At 43.5% G+C, this 26,260-nt stretch overlaps 1 protein-coding gene across 1 annotated transcript in view; it reads right to left on the bottom strand.

Annotated features, from left to right (window-relative positions):
- Positions 1–270: 270 nt before the first annotated feature.
- The window catches only part of cwc22 (CWC22 spliceosome associated protein homolog), a 69,669-nt gene continuing 43,679 nt past the window's right edge, over positions 271–26,260 (bottom strand). Inside the window, exons 16-21 of the mRNA XM_072685406.1 lie at positions 11,096–11,173; positions 9,339–9,491; positions 8,968–9,095; positions 8,056–8,157; positions 7,649–7,833; positions 271–1,973 (exon numbers count right to left, since the gene is read on the bottom strand). Of these exons, the coding sequence (XP_072541507.1) occupies positions 406–1,973; positions 7,649–7,833; positions 8,056–8,157; positions 8,968–9,095; positions 9,339–9,491; positions 11,096–11,173 (2,214 nt within the window). The 3' untranslated portion in view covers positions 271–405. The remainder of the gene's footprint in view (positions 1,974–7,648; positions 7,834–8,055; positions 8,158–8,967; positions 9,096–9,338; positions 9,492–11,095; positions 11,174–26,260) is intronic.

The raw sequence follows: 26,260 nt of genomic DNA, 5'->3' as shown, positions 1-26,260 counted from the left end.
CCAATTTCAATTTAAAACAAAAGCCATATGTTTAATAATCAACTGTTTTAATTACTTTATAAAGACAAAAAAAACAAAACAAAACATTTGAGGAAACCATACAAATACAAAATAACCCTTGAAGATACAAAAAGTCACAGTTTCCTACAAATTTAAAACCTCCAGGGAATTCCCTTAGCGCTGTAGCGTGCGACACCACTAACATGCGAACAGCACATCAACAAGTCGCCCCTTTTGAACCGCCCCCCCACCCCCTCAACCCCCGCCCCTCCCTCCCCAAAACCAGGGGTTCCTTAAGCCTGCGTTGTTCTGTACAGCTGGCGAAAGCGAGCACACTTCTCTAAGCCACAGTGAAGATTACTACGATGATTCAGATTTCCGTCCTCTCTCTCGTTCCGTAGGCCGTTATCTGCGTCTCCTGGGTGAGCCCTCCTCTCTCCTCCTGGACTCTCTGTATCGGTTCTCCTTGTCCTCCCTCTCCACTCCGTTCCTGTACGAGTCTCTGGAGTCCGTCTCCTTGCGGCTCCTCTCTCGCGACTTTGACCTCTCTTTGCTCCGGCGCCTTCGCTCCCTGTCGCGCTCCGCCTGGGAGCTGTTCTTGCTGCTTTTCCTGGAGTCTTCGTCCTCATGCCTTGGGTGCTGCTGGTCCTTGTAACCTCCGCGTTCTCGTGGATTCGGGGAACCTTTTCTACTATGTTCTCTTGGATTGGGCGAACTACTACTTCTACGCTCTCTCAGACTGGGTGAACTACTTCTACGTTCTTTTGGATTTGGTGAAGAACTTCCTTTACGTTCTTTTCGATTAGGAGAGCCACCTCTCCTACGTTCTTTTGGACTGGGGGAACCGTTTCTTCTACGTCCTTTTGGACTGGGTGAAGCACTTTGACGTTCTTTTGGACTGGGTGAAGCACTTCTTTTACGCTCTCTTGGGTTTGATGAGCCACCTCTTCTACGTTCTCTAGGATTGGGTGAACTACTTCTGCGTCCTCTTGGATCGGGTGAGCCACCTCTTCTACGATCTTTCGGATCGGGTGAGCCCCCTCTTCTACGATCTCTTGGATCAGGGGAACCACTTCCACTGTGTCCTCTTGGATCGGGTGAGCCCCCTCTTCTGCGATCTTTGGGATCGGGTGAGCCCCCTCTTCTACGATCTCTTGGATCAGGGGAACCACTTCCACTTCGTCCTCTTGGATCGGGTGAGCCCCCTCTTCTGCGATCTTTGGGATCGGGCGAGGCCCCTCTTCTGCGATCTTTCGGATCGGGCGAGGCCCCTCTTCTGCGATCTTTCGGATCGGGCGAGGCCCCTCTTCTGCGATCTTTCGGATCGGGCGAGCCCCCTCTTCTGCGATCTTTCGGATCGGGCGAGCCCCCTCTTCTGCGATCTTTCGGATCGGGCGAGCCCCCTCTTCTGCGATCTTTCGGATCGGGCGAGCCCCCTCTTCTGCGATCTTTCGGATTGGGCGAGCCCCCTCTTTTGCGATCTTTCGGATCGGGCGAGCCCCCTCTTCTGCGATCTCGTGGATCAGGCGAGAGTTTTCGAGTACGTTCTCTCAGACTGGGTGAACCACTACTTCCTTGTGGATTAGGCGATTCACTTCTCCTGCGCCGTCTCGGATTTGGCGAATCATTTCTCATAGATTCTCTTGGATTAGGGGAGTCCTTTCTTGTTCGCTGTCGTGAAACTGGAGAATCTTTCCTAGTACGTTGTCGGGCTTCAGGTGACGCCTTTCGTGCACGCTCTTGTGCATTTGGAGAGTCTTTTCTCGCACGTTCTCGTCCCAGGGGTGACTTGTCCTCTCTCCTCCGACGGTTTGCCTCTCTGTGACGTTCGTCAGGACTCTCGCGCTCTTCACTGCTGCTTTTATCCCGTCTTCGGTTGGGCCGCTCCTCCACAGGAGGCCTTCGCTTAGAGCTCTTCTGCTCCTTCTTCTTCTCTCGCTGGGAGGCTTTTTTCTTGTGTTTTGCGTCGGAGTCTGAGGAGGATCAAAAACACAGAAATCGGTCAGAAACAGCGCTCTGCAACAGTTGCTGTTAAGAGAAGTGAACTCAAGAGAAGTGAAAAAGCTGACAAGCTCAGAAACCAATCAACTGTAACAAGAGTCTGACAGCCTTGTTCCTAGAAGAAAACATCTAGAATCTAAAAAATGTCAAATCTGCTACATTCTGAAACCAAAACTGGTGGCAGCTGCTGCATTTATGTAGTATTTGGAAATATGGAGGTTTGAGGCCATTGAGGTCAGCAACTGTCAAAATACCCACAAAATCTTCAGAATGTGGATGACATGCATATTTCTTAAAAATTTGATGTTTACTACACCAAAGCCAACGTGTACAAAATCAGGAGGAGATCCCCTCTGGAGACCTCACCCCTATTCTAAACTGAAGTCATTCTAAAAACATTAACCATCATATATGAGCCCTGTACAGAAAGGGCCACAGCCAGCTCTACTTTCTAAGGAGGCTGGGGTCCTTCAACATCTGTAGGAAGCTCCTGCAGATGTTCTACCAGACGGAGATGTCCAGCTGTCTGTTCTATGCCGTGGTGTGCTGGGGAGGAAGAGACGAGATGCGACTCGACCGGCTGGTCAGATGAGCTCGGTCAGTGGTTGGTGTAGACTTAGACTCACAAACTGCTCTCCATCATGGATGATGATGGTCACCCACTGCACACCATCATTATGGACCAAAGTAGCTCAAAACTCAAAATCTTCAGAAGTGGATGACCTGCATATTTCTTAAAACTTTGATGTGTACAAAATCAGGCAGACATCCCCTCTGGAGAGCTCACGCCTATTCTAAAGACATTAGCCATTGAGCTACTGGGTTCAAAATGGTGTGTAGTGCTTGGACCCTAATGAATGTAATTTGAAGAGGGTTTCTATGTTCTCATAGCAGCTACAGTCAGTCAAAACCACTTTTTCAACATCAATTCCAGACAAACCCCATGTATGCAAAGTGAACAAAATCCCCTTACATCATCTATTATATAATCAGTCAGCTTAGCACTGCAAGGATGCCCCAAAAATCCCCTCTTACTCTTAATGCAGTCCAACAAAAGTGCAATACTTACACTGAGATTAAATACATTTTATACACACACACATCTATATACACGCATGTATATTTATACACACACACACACACACACACACACACACACACACACACACACTCCTGAAAGATGTGCAAATGCAAACACAAACAGCTTGTCGAAAACTATGTAGAAAACTACTGCCAATAGAATAGGACTCTCTGGAGCAGATAAACCTATCATGGACCTGTTGGCACCATGCTGCCCAATGCCAGGCGTGGGCTAGTAGAGGGGTATAAAGCCCCCCAGCATTGAGCTGCTGTGGAGCAGTGGAGGAACTGTGTTCTCTGGAATGATGGATGATGGAGCTCCATCCAATTATAGTTGGGTATGGTGTTGGGTATGGAGTTGGGTATGGTGAGGTGGGGTGGTGATCATCCAACATCCTGACCTCACTAATGCTCCTGTTGCTGAATGCAACCAAATCCTCACAACAATGCTCCTCCAAAATCTAGTAGAAAGCCCTCTTCACTAGACAGTAGAGACAGTTACTCCAACAGAAGCTCAATACTTTTGTCCACTGGCAGTTGTTCTTTATCATGCATTCGTGATAAATGGACCAATAGAAATGCTTGACGTGCAAACCACATCAGCAAGTCTATTAAAGACCTTTGCACGGTTTGAGGAGTGTGAGACGGTTTATACCTGCAGCTAGCACTATGCTAATTGGTGGGGTATACGTTTCCATTACTTGTGAGCCACATTAGCCTCGTAGCGACCAAAGAGTGTAGAAGTGTGGGTTGAATAAGGAAAATGACAATCCAGTGCCAAAAGGGTTCTGCCATTTCGAGGGTGATGAGGGGAAAGGAGGTCACTCAATGACAGTTCTGATGTAGTAGGAGTGTGTGTGTGTGTGTATGGGAGTGTGTATGGGAGTGTGTGTGTGATGTTTGCTGATGACAGACTGTGTGGTTAACCAGAGCCTGCAGAATTGTGTGTTCTCTTCAGAACCCTGCCAGCGGGACTTCACTACGGACCAACACAGCCTACAACCAGGTCACAACTGCATAACTCTGCCTTTGAGAGTGAGTGTGTGTGTGTGTGTGTGTGTGCGCATGTGTGTGTGTGTGTGTGATACTGCTCATTTCATCCGTTTTGCCTCATTTTAGAGCCACTGCATTAATTACACTAATTTCTTTCTGTAGTTTGTGGAGCTGTCAGCGATGACCGCTGCAGAAGTACACAGACCTTTAATCTGGCCTCTACTTCTCAACTCTCAACACCGAGATTTCATCGCTGGTGCAGCATCTCTTCTGAAATCAAGGACAGATCCTGCAGGAACAGCTTCTACTCTTCTAAGAAAAAAAAGGCTGCACACTAGATGTTGGACCACTGAATTTAAGTGCATTTAGCCCAAACAGAGGTGCACTGGATGGAGCTCCATCACTCCAGAGAACCCCACAGCCCAATGCCCTAATAAATGATCCAATGATAATGATCAATGATAATGATCATTAATTTAATGATCCAATGATGCATCTGCCACCAAACCTGGAGTAGATGACACACCGTCTGTCTTCATATACATTTAGGGTGTGCTTATGTGATATCGCTCTGTTAGTGTGGTTTACTAGTGCCAACGCTGCCTATCCAACCCTGGCGTGCACCTAACAAGCGGACTAAGCCCACCTGAGTCTGGTGCGGTTCCCTCATGAAGTATAAGTAACACAATACGAACTAAATGCAGGAAGTGATGTCACAAGAGGATTGCATTACCGTCGTTCTAGCAGCTACAGTTGAGCACTGGCGAGTCTCCATGCAGACCCGCCCACAATTCTGTACGTTTAGTGGGGCTGTGTCCCAAACCACACATATCTACCACACTACTACACAGTGTTTCAACACTAGCCACTAGAAACGTGTGCACTTCTGGATGCAGCCACAGTAACGTTACATTTCCATTTGATAGCTATAATATTAACGTCGCTTTGAGGCAAAGAAGAAATGTGGTTTAATACTGATTTAATAAGAATGGCTTAAAACAGGTCCAGCAGTTCGATTTTTCCTTCACCTGCCTTGTGCAGACCTCTACTTGCAGCCTTCTTTTATACGCCACCTTTCCCCCTCCCCCTAATTTTGGTTGGATTGCAGACACGTCAGTATGAATGCAAAGGACACCAGCACTAAAATGTAGCAACATAGCATTCCAGCTTTTCTTTGTTTAGACTTCCACGGTCTTGAGTTGGAACATGGATGATTACGGTTCTCCCAAAACACTCGAACAGAGAAATCCACCTTTTTTGGTTTTTTTTGGCAGGATTAGCCAAATGTAGATATGGACTATTTTCAGATTTCATCATCATGAGGGGATCTGCTGCCCTCAAAAGGTTAAGCATCTTCAGAAATCATAAAAGTGAATGTGCCTCAGCTTGAGAGAGGAATCATCAGGCGTAAGGGAGGGCTGGGAAGACCTGTAAAAGGGCATAGGGTACTTTAAGGAGAGAGCTTGTGGAGAGGGCCTGGGGGCTACGACCGGGGAGTGCCTCAGAGATTGTGGAGGATCTCCTAGAAGACTGGATTTGGGTGGACTGGGCCTAGGGGGTTTGTGGGGAAGGAGACTTTGCCTCGGGGAGTAGACTTGGAGAGAGGATGTGGCAGACCTGTGAGGAAGGCCCCTAAATTTATGAATGCAGAGCGAACCAGGACTGGATTTCGGACCAAGAGAACCCAAATACAAGTATAAACACACTCTAAAGTTCCAGATGATCCAGACTTTAAAGGACACATTGAAACACATTGCACTTCTACCCTATTTGAATGAAAATGAACGAAGGCTAATTGCAGTGCCACTTTCACTTGAGTAAATGTCAATGCATCCCTAATCTGAGTGAGTAACTCTTCGAACAGTGGAGCGTTTGTGTGCTGTTGGGTAAATGAGTGGAAAACAGTGCATCTTGTGTACATTAGCAATCAATTTTCCTCCTCGTTAGAAGAGTCAGGGAGGAAAAAGCAGACTACTAGTGTGATTGAGTCCATTTTCAGAACAATACATCATTAAAGAGGCTCAAAAAGCCCATTACTGCAGATCGGTGCTAACTCCTCAGCCCTGCCCAACATTACTGCGCTCAGATCAACCGAGCCGCAATCAGTTTCTACACAAAACAACAACAAGCTAAAGTTGTGTACAGAGAAGGGAAGGAAGCTCAGAGTAATCTCCCTCGACGTTCTCAGCGGCTCAGAGCTGCCCTTTACCTTCATATGATTTATTAAGAGTTCAGCAACGCTGAACAGTTTCAGCTCTGAAATAATCAACAAAGCCATCACTGAGAGCCTGCGGCTCGTCGTCTGTGTGCAACCGTCGTCTAAATCTTATTACAGCGTTACATCCACCACAAAGCAAACACCTGCCATTTCAGAAGGTGGAGGAGAGGCTGGGAATCTGATGCAGCTCTTTTGGCTGTAAGTGGCTGTGTTTACTGCGCACTGCTAAACAAGATGATTAGAGACACGGATCTGAGGCACACACTCAGATCAGCTACAAAGCCTTGCTAACTACAGGAAGAGCACACATCACAGTGCAGAAAACACAGGAACACACACACACACACACACACACACACACACACACACACACACACACACACACACACACACACACAGATTAGTATTACTATCTTTGTTTAGACTTCCTTGTGTTGGAACATGGCTGATTGCTGTTCTCCCAAAACACTCAAACAGAGTAATCCACCTTTTCTTGGTAAGGGAGGGTTTTTGGGAGGATTAGCCAAATGTAGATATGGAATATTTTCATATTTCATCATCATGAGGGGATCTGCTGCTTTTAAAAGGCTAAGAATCTTCTAAAAAAATAGAAAAGTGAATGTGGTTTGGCTTAGGAGAGGAATTATTAGGCGTGGGGGAGGGCCTGGGAGATCCGTACAAGGGCATGGGGTACTTTAAAGAGAGAGCGTGAGGGGAGGGTCTGGGGACTACATTTGGGGAGTACCTAAACGATAATAGAGGATCTTGAAGACTTTGGTGGAGAACCCTCTAGAGGACTGATTTGGGAGATTTGGGTGGAGGTATAGCAGACCTACAGTGCTAGACTTTGGGGACCTCAGACACGAGAGGGTCTAGAAGACTTGGCGGACGACCTCAAGGACTGGATTTGGGTGGAGGAGTCGACTTCTGGAAGGGCCTAGTGGATTTGTGGGGAAGGGCCTAGGAAGCTATAGTGAGTTGGGTGTAGCAGAGTCTAGGGAGTTAGACTTTGGGACAACCTCAGAGATTGTGGAAGGTCTAAAAGACTAGGACTTGGGTGGCAGATGTCACAGATTTATAGAAGGGCCTAGTCGACAAGACTTTAAGGGGGGGGGGATTTGTGGGAAAGGGCCTAGGAGACTTGGGGGAGGACCTCAGACGGGAGGGTGTAGAAGACATGGGAGAGGACCTAAAGAACTTGGATGTAGGATGTAGCAGATTCGAGGCAGAGTCTTGGGAGAGGGTTTAGAAGATATAAGGGAAGCAGACTATACTTGTGGGAGGAGCTAGAGAGATGGGAAACCTATTTACATAAGGAATCTGGGTATTTTTTTGTAGATAGGCTGTAGGGAATACCCGAGCTGGAGCTGCTGGAGGAGTCATCAGAGTCGCTGGAGGAGTCTGAGTCACTGTCGCTGTCCGAGCTGTCGCTGTCAGAGGAGGAGTCGGAGGAAGATGAGGAAGAGTCTGACGACTCCACATCCTGGTTCTGGGTCATAATCATCTTAGGAGCGTTTTTCAAGTGTTCTCTCAGTTCATCCCTGTTAGAAAGAGAAAATACAGAAGTGATGGGTGCCTTTTATTACCCTCAATCATCATCATCATCCCCTATGGCCACTATTACATCCACAAAGTATATTAAGCTACAGAGAGAGAGAGAGAGAGAGAGAGAGAGAGAAGGAGAGAGAGAGCACACATTAGCACACACAAGAAACTGGGCAAGTAAGACTACAGTCCACTCAAGACTTGCAAAGAGCTCTTACGTCAGTCCGCCGAGACCGATGGAAGTGAAGAAGTTGATGGCAAATCTGGTGTTCCTCGGGTTGTCACGTGGGAAAAGGCCCTCAAAGAAAGGCTGCAAAGTCCTGCACACAATACAGACACAGACGTGGCCACTTACACAGAGAACGGCATACCTGTAAACAAGCTTCCAGCTCCATAGGGATACATGTATTCCCCTAGCTTCCTAGGCCCTTCCCCACAAATCCACTAGGCCCTTCCAGAAGTCGACTATACCCTCCACCCAAATCCAGTCCTTGAGGTCGTCCACTTGGTCTTCTAGACCCTTTCCTTTGTCTGAGGTCCCCCAAGTCTAGCACCCTAGGTCCTTCCCCACAAGTCTGCTACATCCTCCACCCAAATCCAGTCCTTGAGGTCGTCCGCCAAGTCTTCTAGACCCTCTCGTGTCTGAGGTCACCAAAGTCTAGCACTGTAGGTCTGCTATTTAGTGTTTCCGACATTCTGGCCATTTCCACCTCATTTCAACTTTTGGATAAACTAAACAGCACGAACCGAACCCTGACTTCTATGTACCGTCACACCCCAACCTAGAACTAGCAGAGTTCACCCCTTTCCTTCCCAATTTGGACCAACATTTACCTAACCTGTAGTACTCCCCTTTCCCCCCCCAATCGCAAGCGATGCCCCCTACACTAATAAGGGCGGACTAACCCACGCCCCCAAAGCAACACCAACGGGTGACCAACCACTGCGCCACCAGACCCGGACTCCAGCGCACCAGCCTGCAGTCGCCAGTGACGGCCAACACCGCAGTGAAGGGTCGTGGGGAGAGAGCAAGGCCAACTGTGTTCTCTCAGGGCCACAGCATGACCGGGATTCGAGCCAGCGACCCTCTGATCATAGTGCCACTGTACCGTTTGTAGTCCCGTACTCACATGTCTTTCAGTCTCTCGTTCAGCCTCGGCAGCCCCATGTAGGCACACAGCTCCTGGAAGAGAATCTTCACGAAAATGCGACTGGACGACGTCGTGGTCTCCTCACTCATTTTTATGCACTCCAGGACCTGGAAGAAATTCAGAACGATTTGTTTCTCCTCAAGGCAAAGCAATTCCACACAAAAAAGAAGGGAAAAGAGCCGTTAACTGGTTAAAGGCCTCCGCCAGGAAATCAATACCGGCTCCAGCACTATGTGAGGAGCTGTAAAGTCAAACAGGATTATAGCTGGAGGGATGCATTACTTTATTAGGCAGGACTGAATGCTGAATCAGTAAATGGGTTTTAAAGTGAAGTCGTTATGGCCACTCACGCTCCACGGGACAGAGTCGGTGTAGAGGAGGTGCGCGAACATCCGGGCCACATTTCGCAGTTTGTTGGTCTCCAGTCTGTGGATGGTGTCGTACTGCTCCTGGAAGATGGCCTCAAAACTCTCCATGTACTCTTTCTTCAGCAGACAGAACCTCTGCACCCCAAAACAGAGTAGAACCCAGAGTGAAAAACAATCACACACTGAAAGCAGGGATGATTCTATCTGATCCGATCTGATCCAGAGCATATTTTCAAATTTGGGTCTCCGCTATTTTAACCCCAGTCCAGTTCCGAGGATGTTTTTACTGCAGCGTTCAGAGCTCCAGCTAACCTCCTGAAGACGCTATTAATAGACGGTAGAAGGTAAATAAATGAGTCGAGGTTCTGCAGTGTGGAGCTATTTTACAGTGGAACCTGAAAACAGACCATAATATCTGACCCTTTATAAAACTCTCACTGAAACGCTGTTTTACCAGCGGGAGAACCGCAGAACCGGAGCTCGCCTTTCTCTGTTTATAAACCAGCACTGAAGAACCCGTTCAGAACCGAGTGGAGGCTAACGCTAATGCTAACACACACACACACGCTATAAACCAGTTATTACACACCAGTAGACCAACAACCACAGATATCAGTGCAGTGTGTGTACCACTACACACACACTTACACACACACACACAGGAAGTGATCAGACTGCAGTGTTGTAAATGAGCTGGGAGCTGATTGGTCAGGGAGGAGATCAGACTGGATTATAAGATATTAAACACTATAAAACATCATTTTAAGAAAAGTCTCGACTAAACTAAATCAGTCAGTCCAGAAAGTCTGATTATAACTGAGACTGAAAATAAAGGATTTTACTGAACCCGTTAATCAGCAGCTCGTCTGATCTAACTGTGGAGCTGGATTATTTATACACACACCGAGATCAGATCAGTATCTGCTATTACTCAGTGTTAAGAGCATTGGATCGGATCGGAGGGGGGGGGGTATATGTAACCCGATCGGTACATCCCTAAGAAGGTTTTTTTTCTCCTCCTGTTGTAAATGTAACATTTTGGAGATGGAATGACTGGGGTAATAATAAACGATTGAAAATGAAGTGTTTCCGATATTCTGGCCTTTTATTATTATATTTATCAACTCATTAAATCATGGGGTACAGAAAGTTGAGCTCCAAACCACAGTGTGAACCAAACTGTGCAACAGCAATCCATATATCAGAATCAGGAATAGTTTAATGATCCCAGGAGGGAAATTAGTTGTTACAGCTGCAATCGTTTGTGTAAGAATAAACACACTATAAAATAAACACTCTATAAAATAAATAAAATAAATATAGGAAAAAAAAAAAAAAAGGGAAAACTTGAAATGTAAATATATATAATTTACATTAATTTAGCAAAGTGGCATAGTGGTAATAACTGAGAATAAATATGGAATATTATTGCACACATTAAATTGAATTACAGTACAATATAATAATAATTGCCATTCTATAAATATTATAAATTATATTAGTATTATAAATTACAACAGTATTCATATTATTACAAAAATAATTATTCATATATCAATAATTGTAATAAGGCTACTGCTGCCCTTGTGTCCAACAATACATTTCTTTTTAATTTGTTTCTTTTATTTAATAATTTAGCTATTTACAGTTACCCAAAACACTCATTATACACACATTAGAAAGCTCCAGAGAGAGAATCCTGCAGCATCTCAGAAAACAGAAAGGAAGACCAGACTCACCCCGGCCAGGAGGCCGAAGAACTTCTCGTAGGTCCTCTGCTGAGCGCAGCAGTCCAGGATCATGTTGCACAGCTCCTTCTGCAGACAGACAGACAGACAGACAGACAAACAGACAGGTTCCATCAGTGCTTTCACTCAAACATGATCCAGTTAGTCAACAAAACTGTTATAAACTGTTCAAATATGATCTACAATTTAATCAGTGATGCAGCTTTAGCTTTTTAACCAGTCTCACACAAGCCACACTGATTCATATGTGGAATATAGGATAAAAATAAATACATATACAAAGAAAGAAAAATACCCATAGTATTGATCTAGGTAGTGACCTGAATAGGTGTTATTAATCACACTGGCTTAGATATTCCATAGTTTATCCATTTAAAAAAATAATATACATATTATTTATAATAATACACACACACACACACACACACACACACATATATATAATATTATAAAATATAAAAATCAGTATAGGCTGAAGCTCCAGGTGTGAAAATTATCAGGACAGAAATAGGTGGTATAATTGAATCTCTAGTCTGTTTATAATATAATTTTATATTATATATATTATATACTTTTTATAGCAAAGCTGTTAATTGTAATGGTTGTTAATTTATGCTTTGCTGCTTTATTCTGCTTGTAAGATAAAGCAGTGTGAATTTCCTTTACATGCGAAAAGAGCTTCATAATTAAACACACCTTCCCCAGTCTACCAGATTCACCAGTGTTATTGTCATATGGCCAGTCAAACTGTAGTTAGACCGTACGATTAAGTTCTTACTTTACTAACTCCACACACACACACACACACACACACACACACACACACACACACACACACCTAAAACATGATTAAATCAATTGCTGATGCACATAACAGTACAGGAGTTACGAGTTTATACAGTGCAGTACTGTAAGCAAGCAGATATTTAAGGTTGGGCATAGGACGATATGGTCAAAATACTATATCATGATATTTAAAGACCTTTTTCACGATACATGATATTTATCACGACTAAATGAATTTAGATCATCTATACTGAACACAGTGATTTATAATCAACATTATAATTGAGAATAAATCTGTGTTCAGTACGGGAGAGGATCTGAATCTGTCGCTACTGATGGATTTAGTGTGTGATTACATGTATCGTGATAAATATTGTGTATATTGTGATATAGCATCTTTACCATATCGCCCAGCCCTTCTACAGACACGGGTTGACCAAACATCTTGTGTCTGAGAGAGCAGCTAGTCAACAGCAGCTGCTGCTGTTCAGTCAGCCAGACTGACCGTTTAACATATTAACTGAATGACTGGCTGATTTCGCTACCCACCCTTATATCGAGACCACCTAAGCAAGTCTGTAAGAGTGTGAGCTCCAGGAGAAAACCAAAGAAGCAAGCTTCAGACAGCAGGCAGGTCTTGGCGTGTAATTCAGAGTGTAAACTTGATTGTCTGCCCAACATTTCCTTCCAGTTCGGCCACAGGAGCCCAGCAGGAACCCTGACAGGCTGCTGTGCTCCCAGACCCTCTCTGCTCATCTCCACTACAACACCATCGGCTTATTGATTCCTTAACACCAACCACACACACACACACACCACAGAGAGAAGCCAGCGCGCTATCCATCTCCAGACCAGACGTGTATATGGGCCACACTGCTGAAATCGGAGAAGGTCCAGGACTGAACTGTGAGAAGTCTGCAGATGAACGTGGGCTACAGCAGATGAAGATGAACAGGAAAGTGGAACAACTCCCTGCTCACATTACTGCGTCCCGCATCCTGTAAACATGCGTTTGGTCCAGGAAAGAACCAGTCTAGGTTCATGACTAGGAGGGTGAATCAGCATCAATTCAGCTCAGCATCAATACAATTCAATTCAAGCCTGACTGAACATAATTCACTTTGATTCACTACTGATCCTAGTCCCAATTCCCAGTGTTGGAATACGATTCAGACCTGATCCAGTAAGATTCGGTTTATTTTGATTCACTACTGACCTGATACTGGTACTGATGATACTGATGATTTTTTAGCATTGATATGATTCAATTCATGCCTGTTCCAGTCCACCAGTCAAGATCCATGACTAGGCGTGTAAGTTTTTTAGTTAAATTGAACATTTTACTTTGATTCACTACAAATCTCAGTCCCAATTTCCAGTGTTCATATGATTCAGACCTGATCCAATCAGATTCAGTTTATTTTGATTCACTACTCATCAGATACAATTCAATTCATGCCTGATCCACTAAGACTCAAATATAATTCACTCTGATTCACTACTGACCTGACAATTCTCAGTGTTGTTGATTCAATTCAGAACTGAACCAATATGATTCAGTTGATGTAAAGTAGCTGAATGCATTCCTTATAATGGGTGTCCACAAATATTTGGACCTATGGTGTATAACCGTAAGCTGTAGCCCTACTCCTGAAGCTCCACGCTACCCAAAGATGTCGAGACATTGACGTTTCTGTAGTGGGCTAATGCCTGTTTTGCCAATGTCCTCAGGCTAATTACATCGACTCAGTGCGTCACAGCCTGTATGAGGATAAATGGCCGCCCCAGAACAGGTCACTGATTCGCTCATTAGCCTCCCTAATGCCTCCATCCATCATCATCCTCATCCTCCTCCTTTGTGTGGAGAGGTGAAGCACACCAAAGTAAAAGGGGAAGAACCCAACTGGTGGCATCAGGGATTCTCCTTAAGCTGTGGGGTCTGGGGTCTTTGACAGGTCTCCGGCTACAGCTGGAGCTCCAGTGGTCCAGAAAACAGAGGACTACCCCCTCAGAGAGGGCGGAGTTTAGCACTCCGGCTCCTGCACCTGTGGCTCAATGGAGCTTCCCAAAGACATGCAGGGCTTGGTCTGAAGAGTTGAGGACGTCTCAAACTCTGTCCAAATGTTTGTAGACACCATAGTCCATAGTCTCTGTAGAGAAGTACTGCCAATAGAATAGGACTCTGTGGAGAAGATGAACATGAACCTATTGGCACCATGCTGCCTAATGTCAGGCGTGGGCTAGTAGAGGGGCGTAAAGCCCCCCAGCATTGAGCTGCTGTGGAGCAGTGGAAGAGCTGTGTTTTCTGGAATGATGGATGGTGGTGGTGCTCCATCCAGTCCTTTTTTTGGGGAGCTTTAGTATTTCATTGCCTACTACTGTGTTAACAGCTCCTCTAGTCACAACACACATCCTATTCAACATTCTTAAATATTAATGCTGAAAAAGACCAACCATCATTTGCATAATCCAAAAACGGTGTAGAGTAGGGAGGCATCGATTTAACACTGGGATCAGACATCGGCCCCGATACTAACAAAATCAGCAGGATCAGGTATCAGATAATTAGTCTGATCCAAAGGACCGATCTATTCACGGAACCCGATTCTCGCACCGCCGGTTTTCTAGGCTTCATAACCCAGGATCAGAGTAACCTACAGACATCATACACAGATCACAGCAACCAGCAAGACTCCCCCTATCTGACCAGCATGGTCCCCTCGACCCGTCATCAGCTATCAGCCAGTAATCCAGCTCATCTTCCATATAAGGAGAACCGAGGAGGGAGGGGCTGCTCGCTCCTCTTTAGTCTCACAGACTTCCAATTTCAGAATAAAAGTCCTGAGCTCAGACAGCACTGAGCCGAGGTCCAGCACAGTTCATCATTAATACCTGTGTTTGTGTTATAGTATGATTTATAAAGTAATGATTATGTCAATCCCGAGGCCTTAAGTGTCTCTCAGACGGTCAGATATATGATTTATTAATTCTACAATGGTATCGGATCGGTATCGGGTATCAGCCGATATGCAAAATTCATGTATCGGTCTCTGTATCGGAACAGAAAAAGATGGACCGATGCATCCCCCAGTATAGAGAATAACAGCGGTCACACTTCCCTAACGACAGCCCATCAACTGTTCACTGGCGTGTTATGAAAGATACTGCAGAGCATTATAAACGGCCTTTAGACCAACACAGGTTTATGCACGTCCTGCAGCTGTGCGACCTTCACATTTAAAAATAAAGGTGCTACATAACACAAGGGATCTTCACACCCTCACATCTCTATAAGTGGTTCTTCTATGGCATTGCTCCAGGAACCTCACACACACAAGTACGTCCCCATTACAAACATGGTTCTTCTATGGCATCACTCAAAGAACCCTTTACCCTTAATATGTAAGAGCGAAGGCACTCGTCACTCTGGGCTCCGGGCGGCTCAGAGATCTAATGCGCAAATACATGACAGTCAAGCCTCTTTGCCATCAGCAGCCGGAGTCTGAGAGAGCACAACTGGCCGTGCTCCGTCCAGCCAATCGGGGAGATTGCCACCTCTCCCCTCGGCACTTTTAAGCAACGTTGGCCGGCACATGCGTCTGTTAGCTAGTGCTGTGGAGGTGGGCAGGTGGAAAAAGGGCGGTGGCTGCAATCACACGTATCGGAAGACTGGTGTGTTAAGTCCTTACCATCCTGGTGTCGGGAGCATGACTCGTGCTAGAGGGAGCTACGGATGGGTGGGTTTACAGGGAAGTGGAGAAAATGGGGAAAATTTCAGCAAAAAAATAAAATAAAATATAATAAAATATACAAAGAAAATAAACGGTTTCTATGGTATCCTTTAAAGAACCATTTGAAATCCCCAGGGCTCACAGATACCACGTTTGTTCTTTCCGAAACCAGATTTTCAAGTATCTGCCAATACCGAGTACAGATACCAAACCAACTCGGACTGAAATACTCAATACATGGCAATAAATCCTGATACTCCTTACAGAGAGCAGCATGTACTGGCTGAGGAACTGCACATTTGAAGAGTCTGAGCTCTGAAACAATGAAAATCGCCACAATGCAGGGAAGCATAATCTTGCTAAGCTCGACCAAACTGCTTTTTATTTGGTGTTTAAAATTCACATTTTATTACATGTACACGTCTCTACGTAAAAAGATACTAAACTCCATCCAACTTTTAGTTTTAGAACCGAAAACAACACAAGAAAAAAAAGTGCTAAAAGTTCCATTAAAAGTCAGTTTACTGGTTGTTTGAAGAATTGGTTTTATAAAGTCTGCAAACCAACATTTCCTATGAAGAAAAATAAAAAACATAAAAAAATAAAAAATTGAAAGAAAAAAAAATAAAAATAATAAGCTTCATGGTATCGGTGCTCTCTATTGCCGATACTGATACAGTGTGTAAGTGTCAGTATCGGTGCAGATACCAATACAGTATCGGTGCAACACTAGAAATCACCTTTATTTTATTATAATTTCTTTTTAAGGATAAAGAAGAAGTGACCGCTAAAACTGAGCTGTATGAAAGTGACGAGTTGGACAGGGACGAGACAGAGACAGTAAGAGAGAAAAAAATGACAGAAATCGTGAGTCAACATAAGAGACAAAGACAGTGGAAGTGGAGCGAATGTAGGAGAGACAAGAGCTTCCAGAGACGGCCCACCATCTGCTCTTCAAAAACCACTAAATGAAAATAACACAATCCCATTAGCTTCTATTACTCCATCAGAAGACAAGAACAGTCATCTCTTCATATCCTCCCCGTCTCCGAGCATCTGCCGAGGAGGCCGTTTCATTTCCTCTCCCTCCTCAGACCTCAGGAAAAAGACTTCAGGAACCCCAAACCAAATCCACATCACACCCTCGAGAATCCACAACCAGATAACGTACAGCGCATTAATCTTAGGACCCCACATCATTCCGTATGTTCAGCACTGCAGCTCAAAACCAACAGAGGTGATGGCGCAAATGAACTGAAATCAGCTGCGGACGCATTAACCCTGAGGCTGGTCAGCCAATGCTGCAGGTACACTATATACATACAATATGTCCAAAAGTCTGTGGACACCATATCTATCTAAAACCTAAGAATTTATAGTTGATACTGAACCCATAGTAGATACCAAATTATTTATAGTGGGAGCCAAAAAATTCATAGCAGATCCTCAATATTTAATAGCAGATACAGAATCGTTCATACCGGCTACTGAATAATCTCTCACATTGAATAACTGAATAGTTCACCCCCTGTCTGGGGAGTTAATGTGCTGATTAGTCAGATCTTTACAGCAGGGGAAACAATGTTTCAGTACCAGGACTCTTAGCCAGAGTGTCAGAACACCTAAAAACTCAGTAATTCCAAGTAGACAGACAGTGCCTCCAGAAAAGTGCTCCAGAAAGGAAAAAGGTTTTCCAGCAGCTTTAACCCAGAGAGGAAATGACGGAGAGAGTGCTGGATAAATACTGCAGGTCCTCTCTTTCTCTCAAATCCCTGGAGGCGAGCCCTCAGCCTGCACCAGCTCTCAGAATCCAAACCAAAACCAGAAGCAGCTTCATTCAGTCGTCTCCAGATCATCTGTAGTGTTTACTCACAAAACAGAGGCGCAACAACAAGCAGGCCACGCTCAGAGAGAGAGAGAGCGAGCGAGAGATAAAGAGAGAGAGCGAGAGAGAGAGAGAGCGAGAGAGCGAGGGAGCTACAAATCTACGCTGACAGGCTGAAGTGCAGCTAATGACAGCTCGTAAAACACGGGCAGGTTAGGCGGCGGCCGGTACTCCTCTATAACTCAGTACAGTGAGCAGTGGGGCTTTAGTGGAGACGAATGGTGAAACGACTCTTCATTAGATTAATAGCAGCCTCCTTCATCACAGTCATCACTCCAGTCCCAGAACAGCTTCAGGCAGCTACTCTACCCTTTAACACACACACACACACACACTCTGTGCTCCCTCCGCTATCTACTGCTAAAGATAGCACTGCTATCTTATTGTCTGTTCCTCTGTACCTCTGATCATCGCTGTAGCACCAATCTGAAGGGCTAAACGATATGTCCAAATATTTGTGGTTTGTGTTCATATAAAGCTTCTCTAGTACCTGTATTGCTAATAGAATAGGACTCTGAAGCAGATCAACATCATGACCCTATTGGCACCATGCTGCCTAATGCCAGGCGTGGGCTAGTAGAGGGGTGTAAAGCCCCCCAGCATTGAGCTGCTGTGGAGCAGTGGAAGAGCTGTGTTCTCTGGAATGATGGTTGATGGTGCAGCTCCATCCAGTATATTTAGGATGAGTTGGGAAGTTGGGGATGATCATGTGTGGTGGTGACCTCACTAAGGCTTGCGCTGAATGCAATCAAATCTGCACAACAATGTTCCTCCAAAATCTATCAGAAAGCTTCTTCTTTCCTGGACAGTAGAGACAGTTACTCCAACAAAAGCAGGATAAACTCATTAACAGCCTTGATTTCAGAAGAAACAGCGAATGAGCAGATGTCCCAATACTTTTGTCCATTTGTGTCAAATATGGCCGTGGTTCTATATAAACCAACTGCTTTAGTAAAGAACTGTTGAAGCACAGCTGTAAAGCTGTTGGTTCTCCTCCATGCTTCTGCTGTTAGCACCAGTAATCACACCCGAATCGCCGGCAGTGACCCTTCAACACTTCAGCTAATTCTCCCCCTCACACCTCATCGGACTTCAGCGTAGACTCATCGCAGCAGCCCTTTTTCATTTGAATGGAAAACTAGATTCCTATTGGCTTTTGAAAAAAAAATCATGTAAAAAAAAAAAAAAAAAAAATGTACACACAGTAGACGATTAATTTTCATTATTTAATTAATACATAAAAAATAAATACGAAATTAATACAAAATAAAAGGTTGCGAGTCATCCAAACAGAATTAACCAGCAATAAAGGGCTCCCCCTACAGGTGCAGAGTGTAATTCATTTTACACCCCTGCTGTAAATACAATTTGCGCTTTGAGCGCCCCCTGTACACATACATTTGTTGACAAGGTAAAAGACACGGCTCCAACACAATTAGAATAGCGGATATTCACACTAGGCTAAAATCTAACCCTAGACTAGCATCATTCCAGTTGAGGCCGTTCAGCTAGCTGGACTAACCGCACCCCGTCCCGACAGGACAGCAGCACTATGCAGGAAGGGTTCTTTACTAAAAGTAGGGTTACGACTATGTTCACGTGTGGCTGAGGTCATGCAAATGCTTATAAACTAACTAAAAATATATTTTAAAGGATATAATGAATAAGTAAATACACTCATTAATTAAAGGATTAATAAAAAGATACATAGGATGAATGATTTAACACATTATTTTATATTCAGGAATTGCAGAATTATAGGAACTGCAGGTCAGATTCCTCAACGGAAAAAAAAACTAAAAATACATAAATAAAAATTTTTATTAAATTAATACATGAATTAAATTAAATAATAAATACATAAAAGGACACATAGGTCAAAAAACGCTTATAAAAGCTTATATTTCAGTGTGTCTGTTGTGTTCACATCTGGATGAATGACATTGTGTTACACAAAATTGTAGGAAACTGTCAGATTCCTCAACTATAGCAATAAAAAAAATATATATATAATAATAATAATAATATATAATAAAATATATAATTAATAAATCAATAAACAAATTAATTAATTAACTAATATATAAAAAGATATATATTTAACAATATTAATGCTCATAAAACCAATTTCAGTGCATCTTTGTTGTGTTAAAATTAGAATGTATGACATAACATTTTAGATTCAGGAATTGTAAAATTGTAGGAATTCACAACTGAAACATTAAAAATAAATAAACTAATATATATAATAAAATTATATAATTAATAAATGAATAAATACATAAAAAAAACCTAAATCAATTAATTACATTATAAAAAGATACATGGGTCAAAAATATTAACGCTCACAGAACCTCCAGCAATTTCAGTGTGTGTTTGTTTTGTTGGTGGTTGGTGTGGCGCAACAGATAACACCACTACCTGCCACGGAGCTACCATACTATGTGGGAGGCTGGGGTTCAAATCCCCGTCTGGGTGATTCTGCTGCGCTACATCAATAAGAGTCCTTGGGCAAGACTCCTAACACTACACTGGCCCTCTGACCTCTGTAATACGAGTGACCTTGTAAGTGGCTCTGGATAAGAGCGTCAGCTAAATGCTGTAAATGTAAATATTTTGTTAAAATTAGATTGACTTTGAATGACATTATTTTATATTCAGGAATTGCAAAATTATAGGAACTGCCGGTCAGATTCCTCGACTGAAACACAGAAGGCAGATAGTGTCTCATGTCGACGGGGAGCTCAGGCAGGCCTGTGGCTCTGTTTCAGCTGTTCTGGGTGGAACTGCAACATGCATCCTACTCGCAGCTCTGGGAGTCTACAACAATCGGTCTGCATTATTAATAAGAGCTGCCCATGTCCTGCTGGTTTGAGCCTCCTCCCAGCCTGTAGCGAAAGACCTTTCCAAACAACAGTCAATAATGCAGAGGTTGACATACACACTCACACACACGCGTCCCTTGATGGAGGTGTGTGTGTATGTACACTGTATGTGCACAAGCTCATAGTTCTTCTGGTGGGAGCAAAGCAAAGCAAAGGAGAAGGGATGCAGGGCAGCTCCTGGCTTTCCTGCAGAGTTCAGCTCTAGTCCATGTGCTGCTGGGCTACAAACAGTGGAGCTTGTGTCACGAGCGTACACAGCCTGTGTATCCCTTCCATAGAAGAGCTTGAAGAGCACTGCAAACAGAGCCGCACGCTGTGAAGCCGCCACGCAGGAGCCCTAGGTCACCATGCCTTAGAGGCTAGAGGGGTATAAAGCCCACCAGCATCGAGCGGTGGAGAGGTACAACGGTGTTCTCTGGAGTGACGGCTGGAGCGGCAGGACCAATCCTCCAACATCAGCACCTAACCTCACTGATGCTTTCACGAGGCTGAATGCAATCAAACCCTCACACACGGCAAGTGTAGTGGAAAGCAGTACCACAGCAAATACTGACAAACTCCCTATTAGCACCCTTGATTTCTGAAGAAAGCTTGGAGGAGCGGGAGCGGCCCACAAGCACACATACGAGCTGTTTTCTGTCTGATCTACGACAAAATCTGATCTACGACAGCGTGGGAGGGGTGATGGAGTAAAAACCAGCCTTAACAGAAGAAGTCGGACACTGGCATCATCCACCATCAACCATGCAGCAGCAAGGCCAGCTTTCAGAAGCGAACCGTCAGTCGGGAACGTCTGCAGGGAGGGACGATCGCATGGTGGGAAATTACAGAGTCCGACGGTCTCCTGTTTTTATCGGAAGTGACGCCATTCAGATGCTACGCTGACCTTAGTCAAAACATGGCTGCGTTAGACAGAAGCGGCACTTCTATCTTTTCTACCTTTTCTTTATATGATTTGAGCTCCCACACCATGTGGTGGACAGGGGTTCGATTCCCAGTCTGGGTGACTGTGCAGCGCTACACCAATAAGAGTCCTTGGGCAAGACTCCTAACGCTACACTGGCCCTCTGACCTCTGTAATACGAGTAACCTCGTAAGTCGCTCTGGAGAAGAGCGTCAGCTAAATTCCTCAAATGTAAATGAATGCTGAAAGTCAGGGATGAGCCAATATGGAAATTGTGGGCTCAAGCGTTTTTCCAAAAAATGCCACTGGTTGTTGGTTCAAAGTCTGAGAATTTGGAAAATTACATATAATATAAACTTTAATGATCTATTCTAGGGGTTTATTACACATAATAAATGCTATAATAACAACAACAGAAGATGGAGTGTAAAATAATAAGCAACATTAAGAGGGTTTGAAAGATGGGAACGTAAATCGGACGTAGTTTCGGCTCCTTTGGAGACCAAGTACAGCCACGTTTTCAGAGTTTTGGTACTGTTTTGTTACCGAAGTATCAGTTCTCAGGACATCCCTATTCTCTAGTGCCATCATATTAGGGATCGGATTCGGGACTCGATATTTAAGATATTTAACTCACTACGGACAATAACGTATGTATAATGTATAATGTATATATATATATATATATATATATATATATATATATATATATATATACATACACACATATACACACACTATTTCATCTGTATATATATTTGTATTTTTTTTGCTTATATTTCTATATTTTCATATTTTATTTTTTAACTTAAATTTAACTTAAATGTAACTTATTCTATTTTTCTTTTTCTTTTGCACTTTTGCACTTTACTTCATTAAGTTAAGGTTTAGTTAAGTTAAGTTAAGATCTTTATTGTATAGCTTTGATGTGGGCAGACTGTCAAAGAAAGCATTTCACTGCAAGTTATACTGTGTAATACTATGTATGTGACAAATAATATTTGATTTGATTTAAGGACACAAAAACACCTGGAGATTTTCACTGTCATTTCTAACTTAGAATTTTAACGATGAAAAGGCCTCAATGTGTTTCTTCACAAAGCTGTTTCACATCAGTTTCACAAAATCCAGGATATATAATAATGAATTAATATATAACAACATAAAAAAGAACAATGGTCAGTTATGGAGACCTGCTGACCTCTCTTAGGCTCACGCACGGATTATACGACCGTCCAGCTATGATCTCTCTGCTTCTCCTGCTCCTCACTCGTCTTCTATACTGTGTGCCTGCAGTGTGTATACGTGCATCGCTGTCTGTTAGAAAACTAATTGTGCCCCTCGGGAAGAAATGAAACGCTCTTAAACATGAAACGTCTCAAACGCTGGTTACATAGAGGCCCTAAACATATGGTCAACTGCTGAAGCCACATTATCTCTGTGGGTTTCCAGCAAAATGTGTGATCACTGCACTGAAGAGCGGCACAGCGGGCGTCAGTCTTACAGTGAGAGAGTTCATATACAGCTAATTTCTATATAACTAAAAAAAATTCATATATACCTTTTCATGTTCAAATATATATATACACATACATACATACACACACATATATATATATATACACAAACACGTATACACACACATATATATACGTATACATACACAAATATTTATATAATATATATATTTATTATATATATATAAATCTAATGCCAGTCAGGAGCATCAGTAAATAACCACAGCAAATTTACATAAACAAGTTATCATAAATGTACAAACAAAAAGGTAATCATGTTCATAAGCAGATAAAACGGCAATAACTAACCTGAAGCATTTAACCTCACCATTTCTAAATAAACTATATGGACAAAAGTATTGGGACACCTGCAAATTCATTGTTTCTTCTGAAATCAAGGGTATTAAAAAAAGCTTCTCCTGCTTTTATTGCAGTAACTGTCTCTACTGTCCAGGGAAGAAGGCTTTCTAGTCGATTTTGAAGTAAATAATTTGATTGCATTCAGCAACAGGCCAGCATGTTAGATAATCACCACCCTACCTTATGCCATAAGCCATAACTCATCTCAAAAGTACAGGATGGAGCTCGACCATTGCGTCACTCCAGTAAACACAGCTCCTCCAATGCTCCACAGCAGCTCAATGCTGGGGGCTTTACACCCCTCCTCTAGCCCACGCCTGGCATTAGGCAGCATGGTGCCAATAGGCTAATTTGGGGTAATCAGCTCCAGAGGGTCCTATTCTATTGGCAGTACTTCTCTACAGAGAAGTAGACAAGGATAGATGGATGGATGGATGTCAGCAATGAGTGCAATGTAAAGCAGCCGAACACGTTCATTGGAAGGGGTGTCCACAAACATTTGGACATGCATCGAATTCCAATGCTATGTGCTGTACGAGTTCCAGTAGCGATGTGAAAACACTGCTGCCGTGCTCGTACATAAACAGTCTTCAGCGAGACCGTGGCCCGGCGCCTTATCGGAGAACGACCTGCCTAAAGCAGAGATTTACACCTGCAGAGAAACTTCAGCTGGAACCCGCAGACAGGCCGCATCTCCATCACACGCCACCGCCTGACAGTTTAATGACGGCGGGGCACTGCAGCCAACATTTCAAACGAGGTACTCACAAAAGCGCCCATCCATCACATCCACACAACAGGAGGGACCCCTCAGACACTGCTGTGGGAGACTGACAGCGTTTGGGTGAGTGCATGCGTCAGTGTGTACTTTAAAAAAAACCTCTAGGATGTAGCGCGTGTTGTAGGGATGCACCGATCCGACATCAGGATCGGATATCGGACCCGATATTAATTATGTTACGGATAATTAGGCTGATCCATGGGGCTGATGCATTCACTGAACCTGGATGAAGCACCAGGTTGGATGGATGCTTTGGTTTGTTTGGCTGCCAGGGGTCACGATGGCTTGGAAACACAGCTTATTTAAGCATAAAGCAACACAAATTTAAACAAATCTCAGTATAAATTCAACTATAATTTAGAAAACAAGTTACCTGGCTATGAAGACGCACCTGTGGACAAAGCCTATGCAGGTTAAAGCGCTACTACACAGACAGATAGCTATTCAATACACCCGAGTATCTAGTACATTACACAAGCTCACCTTTAGGCGGACCCTACAGTAGACCCCTCCCATCAGTTCCTGTTTACCACAGAGAAGCATAACACAATTACATAATCACTGAGCCTAAAGCCTGCACCACCCGTATTCTAGCCTCCATAGCTCTAATCAGCATCTAATCTAATCAGCATGGTTAGACCTGGCACCCACCGTCCGGCATCAACTGAAGCCCAATCTAGTCTGGGTATTAATACTAGACTCCACGAGGGGAATCACCACCACTTTCTATAGGAATGATATTAGTGTTTACTCCAATATCAGTGTTTTACTGAGCCGATAAACACTTACAATAAATGGACCAATAGAAATGCTCCTATTTTACATGGGCTTCCAATGAAAGCTAAGAAAGTCAGTTCTGTGACCTGAAAACTTGCTGTTTTGGAGATACGGGTTCTTATTTCTGCATCACAGCAAATGTGTAAGTAGTCTAGATTTTATATATTGACATAATGAAGCATTTCATACTGTGTGTGTGTGTGTGTGTGTGTGTGTGTGTGTGTTTCATGAAGGAAAAAGGAAGGCTCAGGTGTGTGTGTGTGTGTGATGACGCAATGTGTCCATGGTGGGTCTGGAGCAGTGCGGTGTTCTGCCAGCACCAACAGACTTGTGTGGACTGCCACTGAGACACTGGCGTACATACATACGTACACACACACACACACACACACACACACACACACACACACACACACACACACACTCCTGCCAAGCAAACCTTACATCTATTTATAGCTGCATTATTCAGCCGAATTAGCCGCGTACTCTGGCTCTGGGTGAGGTCAGAATATCTGCTTTTTAATGTCTCGTGGAAACGCAGCTACTCGGGACTCAGCGGTTACAGTCTCGGCCTCCAGGAGCGAGTTTTGGCCCGAATGACCAAGTCAGCACCGATTCGCCACTGAAAATCAGGTTTTGGCTCGGGTCAAGATCTAATGTTCCACAAAGTACGAACACGCATTGACGTCACATACTGGCCCAGGACCACCACACACACTCGCTCGCTCAGTGACCACGCGCTGCCAAAGTCACACAGTACAAAAAGGACACCGCTGCTTCTCCTGGACCTGCTACTGAGGTTATTTTTATATGTGTATGGTACTCTGCAAAAGCCTGAATGACATGTAAGAGCTGCATATTCAGACTAATATTACAAACTTCACTCTATATAGCACACTAACTGTATATACCAATATAACAGACTTCACTCTATAAAACACTGTAACTGTGTATAACAGACTTCACTATAGCTGTATATTACAAAAAACAGAATTTACTATAATACACTAACTGTATATAACAATAGACTTCACTATAACTATATAACAATAACAAACTTCACCCTATATGATACAAACTTCACTCTATACAACACACTATAACTATATAACAATAAAACAGACCTCACTCTAATACACTAACTGTATATAACAATAGACTTCACTATAACACACTATAACTGTATATACCAACAAACTTCACTCTATATAACACTATAACTGTATATAACAACAAACGTCACCCTATATAACAATATAACACAAACATCACTCTATATAACACACTATAACTGTATATACCAACAAACTTCACCCTATTTAACAACAATATAACACAAACTTCACTCTATATAACACTATATAACTGTATATAACAATATAACAAACATCACTCTGTGGACAAAAGTATTGGGACACCTGGGTATTAATCAAGGGTATTAAAAAGAGCTGATCCTGCTTTTGTTGGAGTAACTGTCTCTACTGTCCAAGAAGACTTCCTACTAGATTTGGAGGAGCATTGCTGTGAGGA

This window comes from Salminus brasiliensis, chromosome 8 (genome assembly GCF_030463535.1).
Source record: "Salminus brasiliensis chromosome 8, fSalBra1.hap2, whole genome shotgun sequence".
NCBI lineage: Eukaryota > Metazoa > Chordata > Actinopteri > Characiformes > Bryconidae > Salminus > Salminus brasiliensis.
The sequence above is the reverse complement of the archived record's forward strand: the minus strand, read 5'-3'. Positions and strand labels throughout refer to the sequence as shown.